Source organism: Phocoena phocoena, chromosome X (genome assembly GCF_963924675.1).
Source record: "Phocoena phocoena chromosome X, mPhoPho1.1, whole genome shotgun sequence".
NCBI classification, from domain to species: Eukaryota; Metazoa; Chordata; class Mammalia; order Artiodactyla; family Phocoenidae; genus Phocoena; species Phocoena phocoena.
In genome coordinates this window covers 130,113,441-130,129,214 of record NC_089240.1, presented here as the reverse complement: position 1 = coordinate 130,129,214, position 15,774 = coordinate 130,113,441, and the positions used below count along the sequence as shown (strand labels likewise).

At 39.0% G+C, this 15,774-nt stretch overlaps 1 protein-coding gene across 2 annotated transcripts in view; it reads right to left on the bottom strand.

Annotated features, from left to right (window-relative positions):
- Nucleotides 1-15,774, bottom strand: part of VAMP7 (vesicle associated membrane protein 7) — a 66,198-nt gene that overhangs the window by 48,620 nt on the left and 1,804 nt on the right. The window contains exon 2 of one of the 2 annotated variants that reach the window (XM_065900749.1): nt 2,787-2,941. In XM_065900749.1, coding sequence (XP_065756821.1) covers nt 2,787-2,932 — 146 coding nt within the window. In that variant the 5' untranslated portion in view covers nt 2,933-2,941. Of the gene's footprint in view, nt 1-2,786; nt 2,942-15,774 lie in introns of those variants that run through there. The other variant, XM_065900750.1, reaches the window with a different exon arrangement.

Here is a 15,774-nt window from a genome sequence, read left to right as displayed (position 1 = left end):
AGCTTGAAATAACATAGATAGGTCAGGTAATGACAAAGATTTCTATAGAGATAAGGAAAGAAAAGTCAGGAATAGACAAAATTGTGAAGGCTGAGTTTGGGCTTTATTCTAAAAGCAATGGGTTTTAAGCAAGAAAGTATAATCATAGGAATGTGAAATACAGATTTAAGGAGGGATCAACTAGAAGCAGAAAAACCAGCTAGGAGGAGGTTATTAGAAATGCGAAACAATGAATGCCTGAACAGACACTATGACAAGTGAGGATAGAGGAGATTGAAATACCTCCTGGAGGAGAATGGCAAGGATTTGGTTAAGGAGTCAAATACGATTCTGAAGTTTTAGGCTTAGCCAACTGAATGACTGGTGATGCTATTAAAGAAAGAAAGAAATAGCAAAAGGAAGGTCAGATTTCAGGGAGAAATGATTTTCATACAGTAAAATGTACTTTTTTCTGTTGGTGTACAGTAATAAAAGATATTTTATTCCCAAACTGATTGGGATTATGGAACATGATTATAGGAAAGAAACTAAGGCAGAAGGTTAAAAAGAAAAGACAACTCAGTGATAGAGACTTACTCCAAAGGATACCGGGTAGGACTGGGTCAGGATGCTGGTGGAAAGACACAGCAGATGGATAACATCACTTTCTTGCGCTATAACCACATTTTCATTGGATTACATAGTCTAGCTTCTCTTGTAGCTATAGATATGGCTAGTGACTAAGTTCTGCCTGATAAAATATGAGTGGAAGGAACATGCCCTACTTCCCAGCCTTGCCTCTACAAAGATGACATGTGCTTTCCCTGAGCACTTTCCTGGGAACTGACTAGAAACACGATCGTTGAGCCCAATAAATTTTTGAAGAAACCCTAAAGCCATACTCACAAGAAACTGAGGTCATTTAACCCAGAGGTAACTTCTTAGTCCCTAAACTACACCAGGCAGTAACAGACTACAAAACCTATACAGTTCCCAAAGATGACACACTAACACCCATTCTGGATGTGGCCAGAGAGGATAATGGACCAGGAAGAGCCTCCTGGAGAAGAAAGAGAGAAAAGATGAAGAATTTCTTCCAAGAAAGCAGAACCACTAACCACTCCCAGGTCAGAATAAGAGTCTCTGAAATTGCTGTGGAGTAGTTATTTGAATATTGCTAAGAAGCAGTGACATCTATGTGTTTCTTGTTCTTCCCTTTTCTAAATCAAGGTTTACAACTTCCACTTGGTGATGCTGTTCTTATTCCACCAATGTCTGTTGGGTTGGTCTGATGAAACAGGGAGATCATATGACTTGTCTTTTAGTTTGTTGTTAATGGGCCACAGGAGCCACTCCTGGGCGTGATGGAGAGGACTGTGTATCACTCGGACTGTCTGGACCTGGAGCTGCACACAGCGATCAGATGAGTCTTTGGGGCCACCTCCTGCAGAGAGGAGGTATGCTCCATGTTTGGGAAGAAGAGTACATCCTAATATTTTGGTGGCCCAGAAGAGTAGACTGGAAGATTGCAAGTTGTCTCCTGATGTCCTATAACTTCCTCCAGGGTAACAGAGTTTTAGCTGAGCATATGGCTGCACAGCTAGAGATGACAAATTCTAGTCTCCACTCCAGCTAGGTTAGCTACATAACTATGCAGTCAACAATAAACTGTCAGGCCACTTCTGGGCTTTGCCTTTAAAAATACTGGGCAAGCACAGGGAAGTAACAAGAACTGAAGAAGCTGCCTTGGCCAGAGTTGGAAGGCACTAATTAAAAATGGCAGAGCCACCCCACCAGTCCCGAAGTACTCATCTCTGGGCTATCTCATAAATTAATACTGTATTTTGGGTTCTCTCTCTTACAGCAGCTTAGACTAGATCCTAAATTATACAAGGAGTTGGCACTGGAAACCAATAAGGACCTCCTTCTGAGATAGGGTCTAAGGAAATTAGGATGAGTTAGGTAACAAAAGATTGTTAAGTACTGAGGAGGAAGGTTGAGGCACTTTTTATGATTACTAAGATTTCCCACCTATGCCCCCTCCAATTCGTTCTCCAACCAGCCACGACAGTGATCTTTCTAAAGAAAAAGCTTACCAAGTCACACCCCAGCTGAAAACTTTCAATGCCTTCCCATTGCCCATACGGTAAAGTACAACCCCTTAACATGGCCTATGAGGCCCTACAGGACTTCTCTTCTGTCGGTCTCTCTAGCTTTATTTTCACCATGTTGGGCACCAGTCACAGACAAACACCTGCAGTTCACTAAATATGCCTCCATGCTTCTCTACCAGCTGTTCCTTCTGCCTGGAATACCATCCCCCTGTCCACTAGCTTCTACCCTCTACTGTGATTACCTATGGATTTGACTGTCTCCTTCATTAAACTATAACCTCCATGAGGGCAAATACTGAGTGATTTCTTGTATCCCCAGCACCAAGCAAAGCGTCTGGCGATAGTCAAGTGCTCAGTAAATATTTACAGAAAGAATGAAAGAAAAAAATATTCTTCTTCTTAACTACATCAAGTTTCACATGTACTAGAGCTCTATAGCAAAGTCACTTTTACATCTAACATTTCCATATCTTTCTTTAAAATATTAATATCACTTTGATGACAGAATAAAATAATTTTTAGTTAAATTTAAAATTAATAGAACCAGACATTTTCTAAGCTGGTAAAGATTATTGTTCTGTCAGCTTATTCAAATTATCTACTGAGAAGCTTGCTTTTCTAGTTTTCTACTTTTCTGATTATAATAATATAATTCACTTCTTTCACCCGCTGCCCACACAGAGCAGAACTCACTTGCCGTGTGAGTACGTTAGCTTGTTATTTTCAGAAGGTATCTTAGCCAGAATCTGCTCTGTCACCTCCAGGAAGTTGCCTCCACACCAAGCATGTTTGGCAAGGATAGTGGTTCCCCTGGCAACAACAGCGAAAAGAATGGCCATGGCTTCGATCTATCAAAAGGAAAAAAGACACATAAGACTTAGAATATTTCTTTGACATAATCTTTCAAAAGTAACTTACTATCGTTATCAACATCCATCTGGAGACAGTATTGACCAAGGCACTGTAACATTAAACAGAACAGACTTAACAACAGACTTAACAAAATCACAGTCTTCTACAAACTTATAATCTAAACCACACTGATATGCATTCATATTTAGAGAAAAACCAAATGCATACACATAATATATTTTTATGTGTGTGTGTATATACAATGTAATGTATATGTGATACACGCATACATACACATACATTACACTGATACATAGGTTGCATTTACAAATTACACAGCACAAACTGTTATCATCCTCTGAAAAGCAATGACCATAGATGGCAAAGGGACATAAAAATGTCTTCATCCTTTAATAAAGTAATCCCATCCTGAAAATTTATCCTAGGGAAATAGTTCAACAGCAGTTAGATTCTATATTCACTAATATACCTATTAACAATAATAATAGCCCATATTTATTAAGCACTTACTATGCACCAGGCACCATTTTAAACACTTAATTTAATCCTTACATCAATGAAATTAATACACTATCATGATACTTACATTAAAATGAGGAAAATGAAATATAAATGACTTAAATAATTTGTCCAGAATTACAGAGCTAGTAAGTGGTAAAAGATGGGATTTAAACCCAGGCAGTATGGTTCTAGAACTCACAATTTTATCCCTATACTATATTCTGCCTGTCCTACGAAGGCATTATCCATCACAGAAATAAACTGAAAATAACCTGAATCTTCTGCAAGAGAGGAATGGTTCTATAAATTATGGTAAGATCCTTTATAAACAAAATATTTCTAAAACAATACAGAATGAGTTTAAGATTACAGTAATACCTTGGAGGTATTGCAAGTTCAGTTCCAGACCACCGCAATAAAGCAAATATCACAATAAAACAAGTAACGCGAATTTTTTGGTTTCCCAGTGCATATAAAAGTTATGTTTACACTATGCTGTAGTCTATTAAGTGTGCAATAGCATTATACCTAAAAAAACACAATGTACATGTCTTAATTTTAAAAAACTTAACTGCTAAAAAATGCTAACCATCATCTGAGCCTTCAGGGAGTCACAGCAGTAACACCAGAGATCACTGATCACAGATCACCATAACTAACATACTGAAAAAGTTTGAAATATTCCAAGAATTATTAAAATGTGACACAGAGACATGAAGTACGCAAAATACTGTTGGAAAAATGGCACTGACAGACTTATTCAATGCAGGGTTGCTACAAACCTTTGATTTGTTAAAAAAACAAAAACAACAACAAAAAACCCCAGCAATATCCGTGAAGCACAATAAAGCAAAGTGCAATAAGAAGAGGTATGCCTGTATTTTCCTCGTGTTTATGAATTTGTACTAATTTTTTCCCCACAGAATAGCCTGGTTTCTCTTATTTAATGGCATGAACTCATAAAAGAGATGAACAAATATCTTCCTATTCTTCAACTAACTCTTCAACCTAATGTTATTTGTTAACATGTTCAGTTTCATCCAATAAGCCAGAGTCATCTTGGGTGGCAAAGTGAGAGTCACTTATTAAAAATTCAAATCCTTGGTATAATTCCCTGAAATTCTGATTCAGTAGGCCTGAGGTGGGGCTCTGGAATATATACTTAAGAGCCAAGCCTGTCTGGATGCAGGCGATTCACGTGACCACGTTTTGTGAAACACAGCAACTATAAAATGCTTGAGGTCAGGGAATCCACTGATTCCCTCTTGGAATGCCTCTGGTATGAAGGACAGCATACAGAACGGAAATGCTCATGTGTCTCTTGAGCTGAACTCCTCTTGGAGTCTCTTCATTGCACTCTCTAAATGAAGGTGTTTCGCAGGGTTGTGTCCTCAGCCATCTTCTTTCTGGATTTCTCCACACACATATGTAGTAGCATGTTATAATTTCCAAATGACTTTCTCATACACTATATCCCTTGAACCTAAAAGCCTCAACTGACCATGTAACATGCTCCAGGTACTGTTCCATTTCTTAAAATTATCATCTACACACTATCTCTGCTTCTCTATCTTCTTTTAATTCTTCTCTTCTATAATCTGGCTTTTCCCCTCAACACTCCACAAAACCATGCTTGTCAAGATCACCAACAGCCTCTACATTGCAAACTTCTGTGGTCATTTCTCTATTCTCACCTTACTTGACCTCTCAGAAATAGTCAACACATCTGAATAACCCTCCTTCTGGGAACACTCCTAAATGTCTGGCTGTTCCTTCTGTCTTCTTGCTGAATCCTTCTCCTCTAGCTGACCTCTAAATGTTGACTTTCCATGGGTACTGGTTCTGCACTCTCTTATCCTAGATGAGCTCATCTAGACCTGCCATTTTAAACATGCTTTATTTGCTGAAGATACATTGCATACAGAAAAAACCAAAGGCACAACCAAAGTTGAGGGAAAAACCAAAGACAAAACACAAGGCATACCAAATAGTTGAGGGAAAGGTAGATGAATAGAGACCCACAAAGAAGATGGAGGAGGACCAACCAGGAAAGTGAAAGGAAAGCCAGAAGAGTATGGTGGCCTTGAAGCCAAAGGAAAAGAAACCTTGAAGAAGGAACAAGTGTCACCTCCCAGCTCTGTTCACTGATACACAGTATTAAGATTATAAAACAGTCACTGAAATTTTATAAGGAAGTAGGTCATTGGTAAGGGTCAAAGAGACATGCAGTGGAGTGGGAAAAAAACACAAAGAGAAACAGAGATGAGAAATCATATGGTCCCTGAGACAAAGAGATGAAAAGGTAGCAGCTTCAGTCCTTTAGCAGCTTCAAGAAGAAAACTGAGTTTAGCAACAATACAAAAAGATCTAGTGTGCTAGCGGACCATAAGTTCGTTATGAAGTGTTATGATGTAATTGCTTAAAATTCTTATGTAATCTTAAATTACATTAAGAAACAGGGTGTCTTGATCTCTTTAAGTACTATTGCCATTATACTCTGCACTCTTTAGAACACATGTGTAATACTGAGTTCAATTCTAGGTACAGTATTCTAAGACTGGACAGAAGGGCAAAGTATGGTGAGAGACCTGGAGATTGTATCACTTGAAGAATGGCTAGAGGAACTAGAAATATTACACATGAAAAAGACAGCAATCTTCAAGTTTATATAAAGTATAGTCACCTAGAAGAGGGAGGACATTATTTGGAATATAACTAGGAACAGTGAATATAAGTTATAAGGATAGCTATGTAAGTTATGCATAGCAGTGTTTTATTCAATAAAAGCAGTCCTCAATTTTAAAAATGCCTATTAAACATTGGGTACATCACATCCAAAACTTTACTTTCCTCTCAGATGTCACTAATAAACATTTCTTGAGGGAACCTTCAAGATGGCACAGGAGTAAGATGTGAAAATCACCTTCCTCCCCACAAATATATCAAAAATACATCTACATGTGGAACAACTCCTACAGAACACCTACTGAACACTGGCAGAAGACCTCAGACTTCCCAAAAGGCAAGAAAATCCCCATGTAGCTGGGTAGGGCAAAAGAAAAAGGAAAAAACAGAGACAAAAGAATAGGGATGGGACCTGCACCTCTGGGAGGGAGCTGTGAAGGAGGAAAAGTTTCCACACCCTAGGAAGCCCCCTTCACTGGTGGAGATGGGTGGGGGAAGCTTCAGAGCCACGGAGGAGAGCGCAGCAACAGGGGTGCAGAGGGCAAAGCGGAGAGATTCCTGCACAGAGGATCGGTGCCAACCAGCCTCACCAGCCTGAGACGCTTGTCTGCTCACCCACTGGGGTGGGTGGGGGCTGGGAGCTGACTGGACCTGCCTAAGAGGCAAGAGACCACTGTTTTGGGGTGCGCAAGGAGAGGGGATTCAGAGTACCGCCTAAACGAGCTCCAGAGACGGGTGCAAGCCATGGCTATCAGCTCGGACACCAGAGACAGGCATGAGATGCCAAGGCTGCTACTGCTGCCGCCAAGAAGCCTGCGTGCAAGCACAGGTCACTATCCACACCTCCCCTCCCGGGAACCTGTGCAGCCCACCACTGCCAGGGTCCCGAGATCCAGGGACAACTTCCCTGGGAGAACACACGGCGTGCCTCAGGCTGTTGCAACGTCATACTGGCCTCTGCCTCCGCAGGCTTGCCCCACATTCCGTAACCCTCCCTCCCCGCACTGGCCTGAGTGAGCCACAGTCCCCTAATGAGCTGCTGCTTTAACCCCGTCCTGTCTGGAAAGGAACAGATGCCTGAGGACGACCTACATGCAGAGGCGGAACCAAACCCAAAGCTGAACCCCAGGAGCTGTGCGAACAAAGAAGAGTAAGGGAAATTTCTCCCAGCAGCCTCAGGAGCAGCAGATTAAATCTCCACAATCAACTCGATGTACCCTGCAGCTGAGGAATATCTGAATAGAAAATGAATCATCCCAAAGTTGAGGCAGTGGACTTTGGGAGTAACTGACTTGGGGTCTGCTGTCTGGAACTGATTTCAGATTTTTATGTTTATCTTAGTATAGTTTTTAGCACTTATTATAATTAGTGGATTTGTTTATTGGTTTGGTTGCTCTCTTCTTTTTTTCATTATTACCTTTTTATTTTAATTATTAAAAAAATTTTTTTTATTATTCTTTTTTCCTCTTTTTCTTCTGAGCCGTGTAGCTGACAGGGTCGTGGTGCTCTGGCCTGGTGTCATGCCTGAGCCTCTGAGGTGGGAGAGCTGAGTTCAGGACATTGGACCACCAGAGAACTCGTGGCCCCACGTAATATCAATCAGCGAGAGCTCTCCTAGGGATCTCCGTCTCAACGCTAAGACCCAGCTCCACCCAACAGCCAGCAAGCTCCAGTGCTGGATGCCCCATGCCAAACCACTAGCAAGACAGGAACACAACCCCACCCATTAGCAGAGGGGCTGCCTAAAGTCATACTAAGATCACAGACACCCCAAAACACACCACTGGTTGCGTCCTGCCCACCAGAACAAGATCCAGCCCCGCCCACCAGAAAACAAGCACGTGTCTCCTCCACCAGGAAGCCTACACAATCCACTGAACCAACCTTACCCACTGGGGGCACACACCAAAAACAACGGAACTACGAACCTGCAGCCTGTGAAAAGGAGAACCCCAAACACAGTAAGTTAAGCAAAATGAGAAGACAGAGAACACAGCAGATGAATGAGCAAAGTAAAAACCCACCAGACCAAACAAATGAAGAGGAAATAGGCAGTCTACCTGAAAAAGAATTCAGAGTATGATAGTAAAGATCCAAAATCTTGAAAACAGAATGGAGAAAATACAAGATATTTAACAAGGGCCTAGAAGAACTAAAAAGCAAACAAACTATGATGAACAACACAATAAATGAAATTAAAAATTCTCTAGAAGGATTCAATAGAAGAATAACAGAAGAACAGATAAGTGACCTGGAAGATAAAATAGTGGAAATAACTACTACAGAGCAGAATAAAGAAAAAAGAATGAAAAAAATTGAGAACAGTCTCAGAGACTGCTGGGACAACATTAACCACACCAAGACACAAATTATAGGGGTCCCCAGAAGGAGAAGAGAAAAAGAAAGGGGCTGAAAAAATATTTAAAGAGATTACAGTTGAAAACTTCCATAACATGTGAAAGGAAACAGTCAATCAAGACCAGGAAGCACAGAGAGTCCCATATAGGATAAATCTAAGGAGAAACACATCAAGACACATATTAATCAAACTATCAAAAATTAAATACAAAGAAAAAATATTAAAAGCAGCAAGGAAAAAGCAACAAATAACACACAAGGGAATCCTCATAAGGTTAACAGCTGATCTTTCAGCAGAGACTCTGCAAGCCAGGGGGAGTAGCAGGACATATTTAAAGTGATGAAAGTGAAAAACCTACAACCAAGATTACTCTACCCAGCAAGGATCTCATTCAGATTAGACAGAGAAATCAAAAGCTTTACAGACACACAAATTTAAGAGAATTCAGTACCACCAAACCAACTTTACAACAAATGCTACAGGAACTTCTCTAGGCAGGAAACACAAGAGAAGGAAAAGACCTACAAAAACAAACCCAAAACAATTAAGAAAATGGTAATAGGAACATACGTATCAATAATTATCTTAAAAGTAAATGGATTAAATGCTTCAACCAAAAGACATACACTGGCTGAATGGATACAAAAACAAGACCCGTATATATGCTGTATACAAGAGACCCACTTCAGACCTAGGGACACATACAGACTGAAAGTGAGGGGATGGAAAAAGATATTCCATGCAAATGGAAATCAAAAGAAAGCTGAAGTAGCAATTCTCAGATCAGACAAAATTGACTTTAAAATAAAGACTAAAACAGGAGAAAAAACGGACACTACATAATGATCAAAGGATCAAACCAAGAAGAAAATATAACAATTGTAAATATGTATGCACCCAACCTAGGAGCACCTCAATACATAAGGCAAATGCTAACAGCCATAAAAGGGGAAATCGACACTAACACACTATTAGTAGGGGACTTTAACACCCCACTCTCACCAATGAACAGATCATCCAAAATGAAAATAAATAAGGAAACACTAGCTTTAAATGACACATTAAACAAGACAGACTTAATTAAAATGTATAGGACATTCCATCCAAAAACAACAGAATACACTTTCCTTGCAAGTGCTCATGAAAAATTCTCCAGGATAGATCATATCTTGGTTCACAAATCAAGCCTCAGTAAATTTAAGATAATTGAAATCATACCAAGTATCTTTTCCGACCACAACTCTGTAAGACAAGATATCAATTACAGGAAAAAACTGTAAAACATACAAACACATAGAGGCTAAACAAAACGTTACTAAATAACCAAGAGATCACTGAAGAAATCAAAGAGGAAATCAAAAAGTACCTAGAAACAAATAACAATGAAAATACGATGACCCAAAACCTACGGGACACAGGAAAAGCAGCCCTAAGATGGAAGTATATAGCAATATGATCCTACATCAAGAAACAAGAAAAATCTCAAATAAACAACCTAACCTTACACCTAAAGCCATTAGAGAAAGAAGAACAAAAATACCCCAAAGTTAGCAGAAGGAAAGAAATTATAAAGATCAGCTCAGAAATAAATGAAAAAGAAACGAAGGAAACAATAGCAAAGACCAATGAAATGAAAAGCTGGTTCCTCGAGAAGATAAACAAAATTGATAAACCACTAGCCAGACTCATCAAGAAAAAAAGGGAGAAGACTCAAATCAACAGAATTAGAAATGAAGAAAGAGAAGAAACAACTGACCCTGCAGAAATACAAATGATCATGCGACAACTACGAGCAACTGTATGCCAATAAAACGGACAACCTGGAAGAAATGGACAAATTCTTAGAAAAGTATAACCTTCCAAGACTGAACCGGAAGAAAGAGAAAATATGAACAGACCAATCATAAGCAAAGAAATAGAAACTGTGATTAAAAATCTTCAACAAACAAAAGCCCAGGACCAGGTGGCTTCACAGGTGAATTCCATCAAACATTTAGAGAAGAGCTAACACCTATCCTTCTCAAACTCTTCCAAAAAATGCAGAGGAAGGAACACTCCCAAACCATTCTACAAGGTCACCATCACCCTGATACCAAAACCAGACAAAGATGTCACAAAAAAAGAAAACTACAGGCCAATATCACTGATAAACAAAGATGCAAAAATTCTCAACAATATACGAGCAGAATCCAACAGCACATTAAAAGGATCATACACCATGATCAAGTGGGGCTTATCCCAGGAATGCAATGATTCTTCAATATACGCAAATCAATCAATGGGATACACCATATTAACAAACTGAAGGATAAAAACCGTATGAAAATCTCAATAGATGCAGACAAATCTTTCAACAAAATTCAACACCCATTTATGATAAAAACTCTCCAGAAAGTGGGCATAGAGGGAACCTCCCTCAAAATAATAAAGGCCATATATGGCAAGCCCACAGCCACCATCATTCTCAATGGTGAAAAACTGAAAATATTTCCTGTAAGATCAGGAATATGACAAGAGTGCCCACTCACCACTATTATTCAACATAATTTTGGAAGTTTTAGCCACGGCAATCAGAGAAGAAAAAGAAATAAATGGAATCCAAATCGGAAAAGAAAAGTAAAACTGTCACTGTTTGCAGATGACATAATACTATACATAGAGAATCCTAAAGATGCTACCAGAAAACTACTAGAGCTAATCAATGAATTTGGTAAAGTAGCAGGATACAAAACTAATGCACAGAAATCTCTGGCATTCCTATATACTAATGATGAAAAATCTGAAAGGGAAATTAAGGAAACACTCCCATTTACCATTGCAACAAAAAGAATAAAGTATCTAGGAATAAACCTACCTAAGGAGACAAAAGTCCTGTATGCAGAACACTATAAGCCACTGATGAAAGAAATTAAAGAGGATACAAACAGATGGAGAGATATAGCACGTTCTTGGATTGGAAGAGTCAACATTGTGAAAACGACTATACTATGCAAAGCAATCTACAGGCTCAATGCAATCCCCATCTAAGTACCAATGGCATTTATCACAGAACTAGGACAAAAAATTTCACCATTTGTATGGAAACACAAAAGACACTGAAGAGCCAAAGTAATCTTGAGAAAGAAACACAGAGCAGGAGGAATCAGGCTCCCTGACTTCAGACTTTACTACAAAGCTACAGTAATCAAGACAGTATGGTACTGGCACAAAAACAGAAATATAGATCAATGGAACAGGATGGAAAGCCCAGAGATAAACCCATGCACATACAGTCACCTTATCTTTGATAAAGGAGGCAAGAATAGACAACGGACAAAAGACAGCCTCTTCAATAAGTGGTGCCGGGAAAACTGGAGAGCTACATGTAATAGAATGAAATTAGAACACTCCCTAACATCATACACAAAAATAAACTCAAAATGGATTAAAGACCTAAATGTAAGTCCAGACACTATAAAACTCTTACAGGGAAATATAGGCAGAACACCTTATGACATAAATCACAGCAAGATTCTCTTTGACCCACCTCCTAGAGAAATGGAAATAAAAACAAAAATAAACAAATGGGATCTAACGAAACTCAAAAGCTTTTCCACAGCAAAGGACACCATAAACAAGACTAAAAGACAATCCTCAGAATGGGAGAAAATAGCTGCAAATGAAGCAACTGACAAAGGATTAATCTTCAAAATACACAAGCAGCTCATGCAGCTCAATATCAAAAAAAACAAACAGCCCAATCCAAAAATGGGCAGAAGATCTAAATAGACATTTCTCCAAAGAAGATATACAGATTGCCAACAAACACATGAAAGGATGATCAACATCACTAATCATTAGAGAAATACAAATGAAAACTACAATGAGGTATCACCTCACACCAGTCAGCATGGCCATCATCAAAAATCTACAAACAATAAATGCTGGAGAGGGTGTGGAGAAAACGGAATCCTCTTGCACTGTTGGTGGGAATGTAAATTGATACAGCCACTATGGAGAACAGTATGGAACTTCCTTTAAAAAACTAAAAATAGAACTACCATATGCCCCAGCAATCCCACTACTGAGCATATACCCTGAGAAAACCATAATTCAAAGAGTCATGTACCACAGTGTTCACTGCAGCACTATTTACAATAGCCAGGACATGGAAGCAACCTAAAGTGTCCATCAACGGATGAATGGATAAAGAAGATGTGGCACATATATACAATGGAATATTACTCAGCCATAAAAAGAAACTAAATTTAGTTATTTGTAGTGAGGTGGATGGACCTAGAGTCTGTCATACAGAGTGAAGTCAGTCAGAAAGAGAAAAACAAATACTGTATGCTAACACATATATATAGAATCTAAAAAAAAAAAATGGTTCTGAAGAACCTAGAGGCAGGACAGGAATAAAGACACAGACATAGAGAATGGATTTGAAGTCACGGGGAGGGGGAAGGGTAAGCTGGGATGAAGTGGGAGAGTAGCACTGACATATATACACCCCCAAATGTAAAACAGATAGCTAGTGGGAAGCAGCTGCATCGCACAGGGAGATCAGCTCGGTGCTTTGTGACCACCTAGAGCGGTGGGATAGGGAGGGTGGGAGGGAGATGCAAGAGGGAGGGGATATGGGGATATATGTATACATATAGCTGATTCACTTTGTTATACAGCAGAAACTAACACAACATTGTAAAGCAATTATACTCCAATAAAGATGTTAAAAACAAATAAGCATTTCTTACTCTTTCCTATACTGCTAAAAATCACACCTGTAATCAAGTCTCACATGGGCCCACTATTATTATCTTGCAATACAATCTGTAATGCCTTAATGAATATTGGGACAATAGAAACAACTGTGGCCAAAAGAATACTGCATTTGAAGTCCGAAAACATGGCTCTGCTAATTATTAGCAGTATGTGAATGTCCATTAAATGATAGAGTGCTATATAAGATCAGATTCAAGAGGAAAAAGAATTAAACTATAAGCCAGAAAGAGAAGAAAAAAGAAGATAATGGAATATAAAGGCAAGTTGTCTTAACACTGTTCCTCCCTGTTCTCTTACTCACTCCTTGCTTGGTCCCACAGCCATCATCCCAATTCTACTACATTCCTGCTAAGAATCCTGTATGAGTTTCCTGTGGCTGCGTGACAAAGTACCAAAAGATGCAAGGCTTAAAATAACAGAAATTTATTGCCTCATAGTTTTGGAGGCCAGAAGCTCGAATTCAAGATGTTGGCAGGTCCATGCTCCTTCTGAAATCTGTAGGGGAGAATCTCTTCTAGAATCTCTTCCTAGCTTCTGGTGGTTTGCTGGCAATCCTTGGCGTTCCTTGACTTGTAGCTGCAGCACTTCAATCTGTGCCTCCATAGTCACATGGCATTCTCCACGTGTGTCTATGTCTTCACATGGTAGTCTCTGTCTCTTCCCTTCTTATAAGGACACCTACTCCTGTATGACCTCACTTTAACTTACATCTTAATTACATCTGCAAAGACCCTATTTCCAAATATGGTCCCGTTCACAGATAGCAGGGGTCAGGATTCAACATCTTTTTTGAGGACACAACAAATCCCATCTTGGGAACTCACCAGTCCTCCCAAATCACTCCTACTCTCCCCTCTCCACATATTCATATCACCCCAACTTGCCTCCCTCTCTTCTCCAAAACCTCTGTCTCACATCCTTCCATAATCATATTAGAGGCCTGTCCTTAGAATGATGGGCCAGAAGAGCAACCTCCAACAGCTTAGAGTTAGAAAGACCAGCTTCTACTGCTCAGAAAGTTTTAAGGAAAGAACATTTTTGTTTCAGTTGCTGGGATTCCAAAAAAAAGATATGCTACGGGGGAATCCGAGTGAGAATTCTGAATGTAGTTTTTTATAGAGGAATTATTAGAAATTGTGGTCAAGGTCTTTAAGTCCATTAAAGGTTATACATGATGCTATTCGTTGGCTTAACAACCGAAATGCCATAAGTAGCATTATTTATAGAAAAAAATGCACCCAGATTTTCAAACAATAATCTTACAAAGGAAAATCTGGGATATATCCATTTGTAAGGGATTGCCTGCATTAAATATATTGCTAACAAAATAGCACAGCAACAACATAAATGTCCCTCCTCAGTGGAGGCATCTTCAAATGGAAGTTGAAGATGGTTTCAGGGAACTGAGGAGGGTAAAAGGACGAGTCGGTGTTTCTCACACTCAAGTCTTTGTGTTCTGAGAATTTTTTTAATTCTGTATTTTTATTTTGATAACATTAAAAATATATACGAATACCCGGATTATCTACATGTATACCATATAAATGAGTGATGGCAAACAATTCAGTGCTGCATTTGCATTACGAAGGCATAGGTGCCAAGAAATTCCCTAAAACAGTGCTTAATTTTTAATGTATTGGAGGCATGTCTGGCTGCTCCTAGGCTGACACATCCTAAAATCATAATGACAATCATGACTCAAGCACTCTTGTATTCCTGTTGTGTTTTTTAATCAGTTATAAGGACAAAATTTATACTTTGCAGTAACGATTTACATCTGAAAGATATCTGCATGGAAAAAGCCTTTTATTTTTAAGAACTGAGACTTAGTTTTCTGACATTCTGAAAATGACAGTGTGGAAGAATAACTAACTCATAAATTATCTCAAGCTAAGCAAAAAATAATACTCAAAGGTGTTTGTACCAAATGGAACCCAAATGATACTATAATGTGCTGTATGAATAAACACTGCGCAACTATTCAAACAGAAGAAAGAAATGGAAGAATTAACTCGTCACATAGCGCATGGCAATAGCCAATGCCAAATCAAAAGAAAGCATTTTGTACCATTATCTGTATTACTGCAAGGAAATGCATTATGTTTAATCCTTGCAACAGTTCATTAGCAGAATGTTTCACAGGAAATACATTATGGAAATTAAATTTTTTCCACCATTGTATCATGGGGCATACTATTAAATTGTCCCATTACATTAAATGTGGGGGGCATGGAAGGTGCTCAGGAAAAAGATGGGAACTCATTTTAGGAGACAGCTATGAAACAAGAGAAGGCACAGAAGTGAGAACATGCTTGAGAAGGTAAATAAACTAGCCTGATGAGATGGAATGGTCCACATTTGGCAAATGAGAAGGTTTTGGGATAAGTCTAATGGCCATATGTAAAAAGAAGGCCTTGTATAAATTAAGTAACTTGTATTTCCTGAAATAGTTTTTCTATTTCAGTTCAACACATGTTCTAAGGCTTTACTATATGGCAC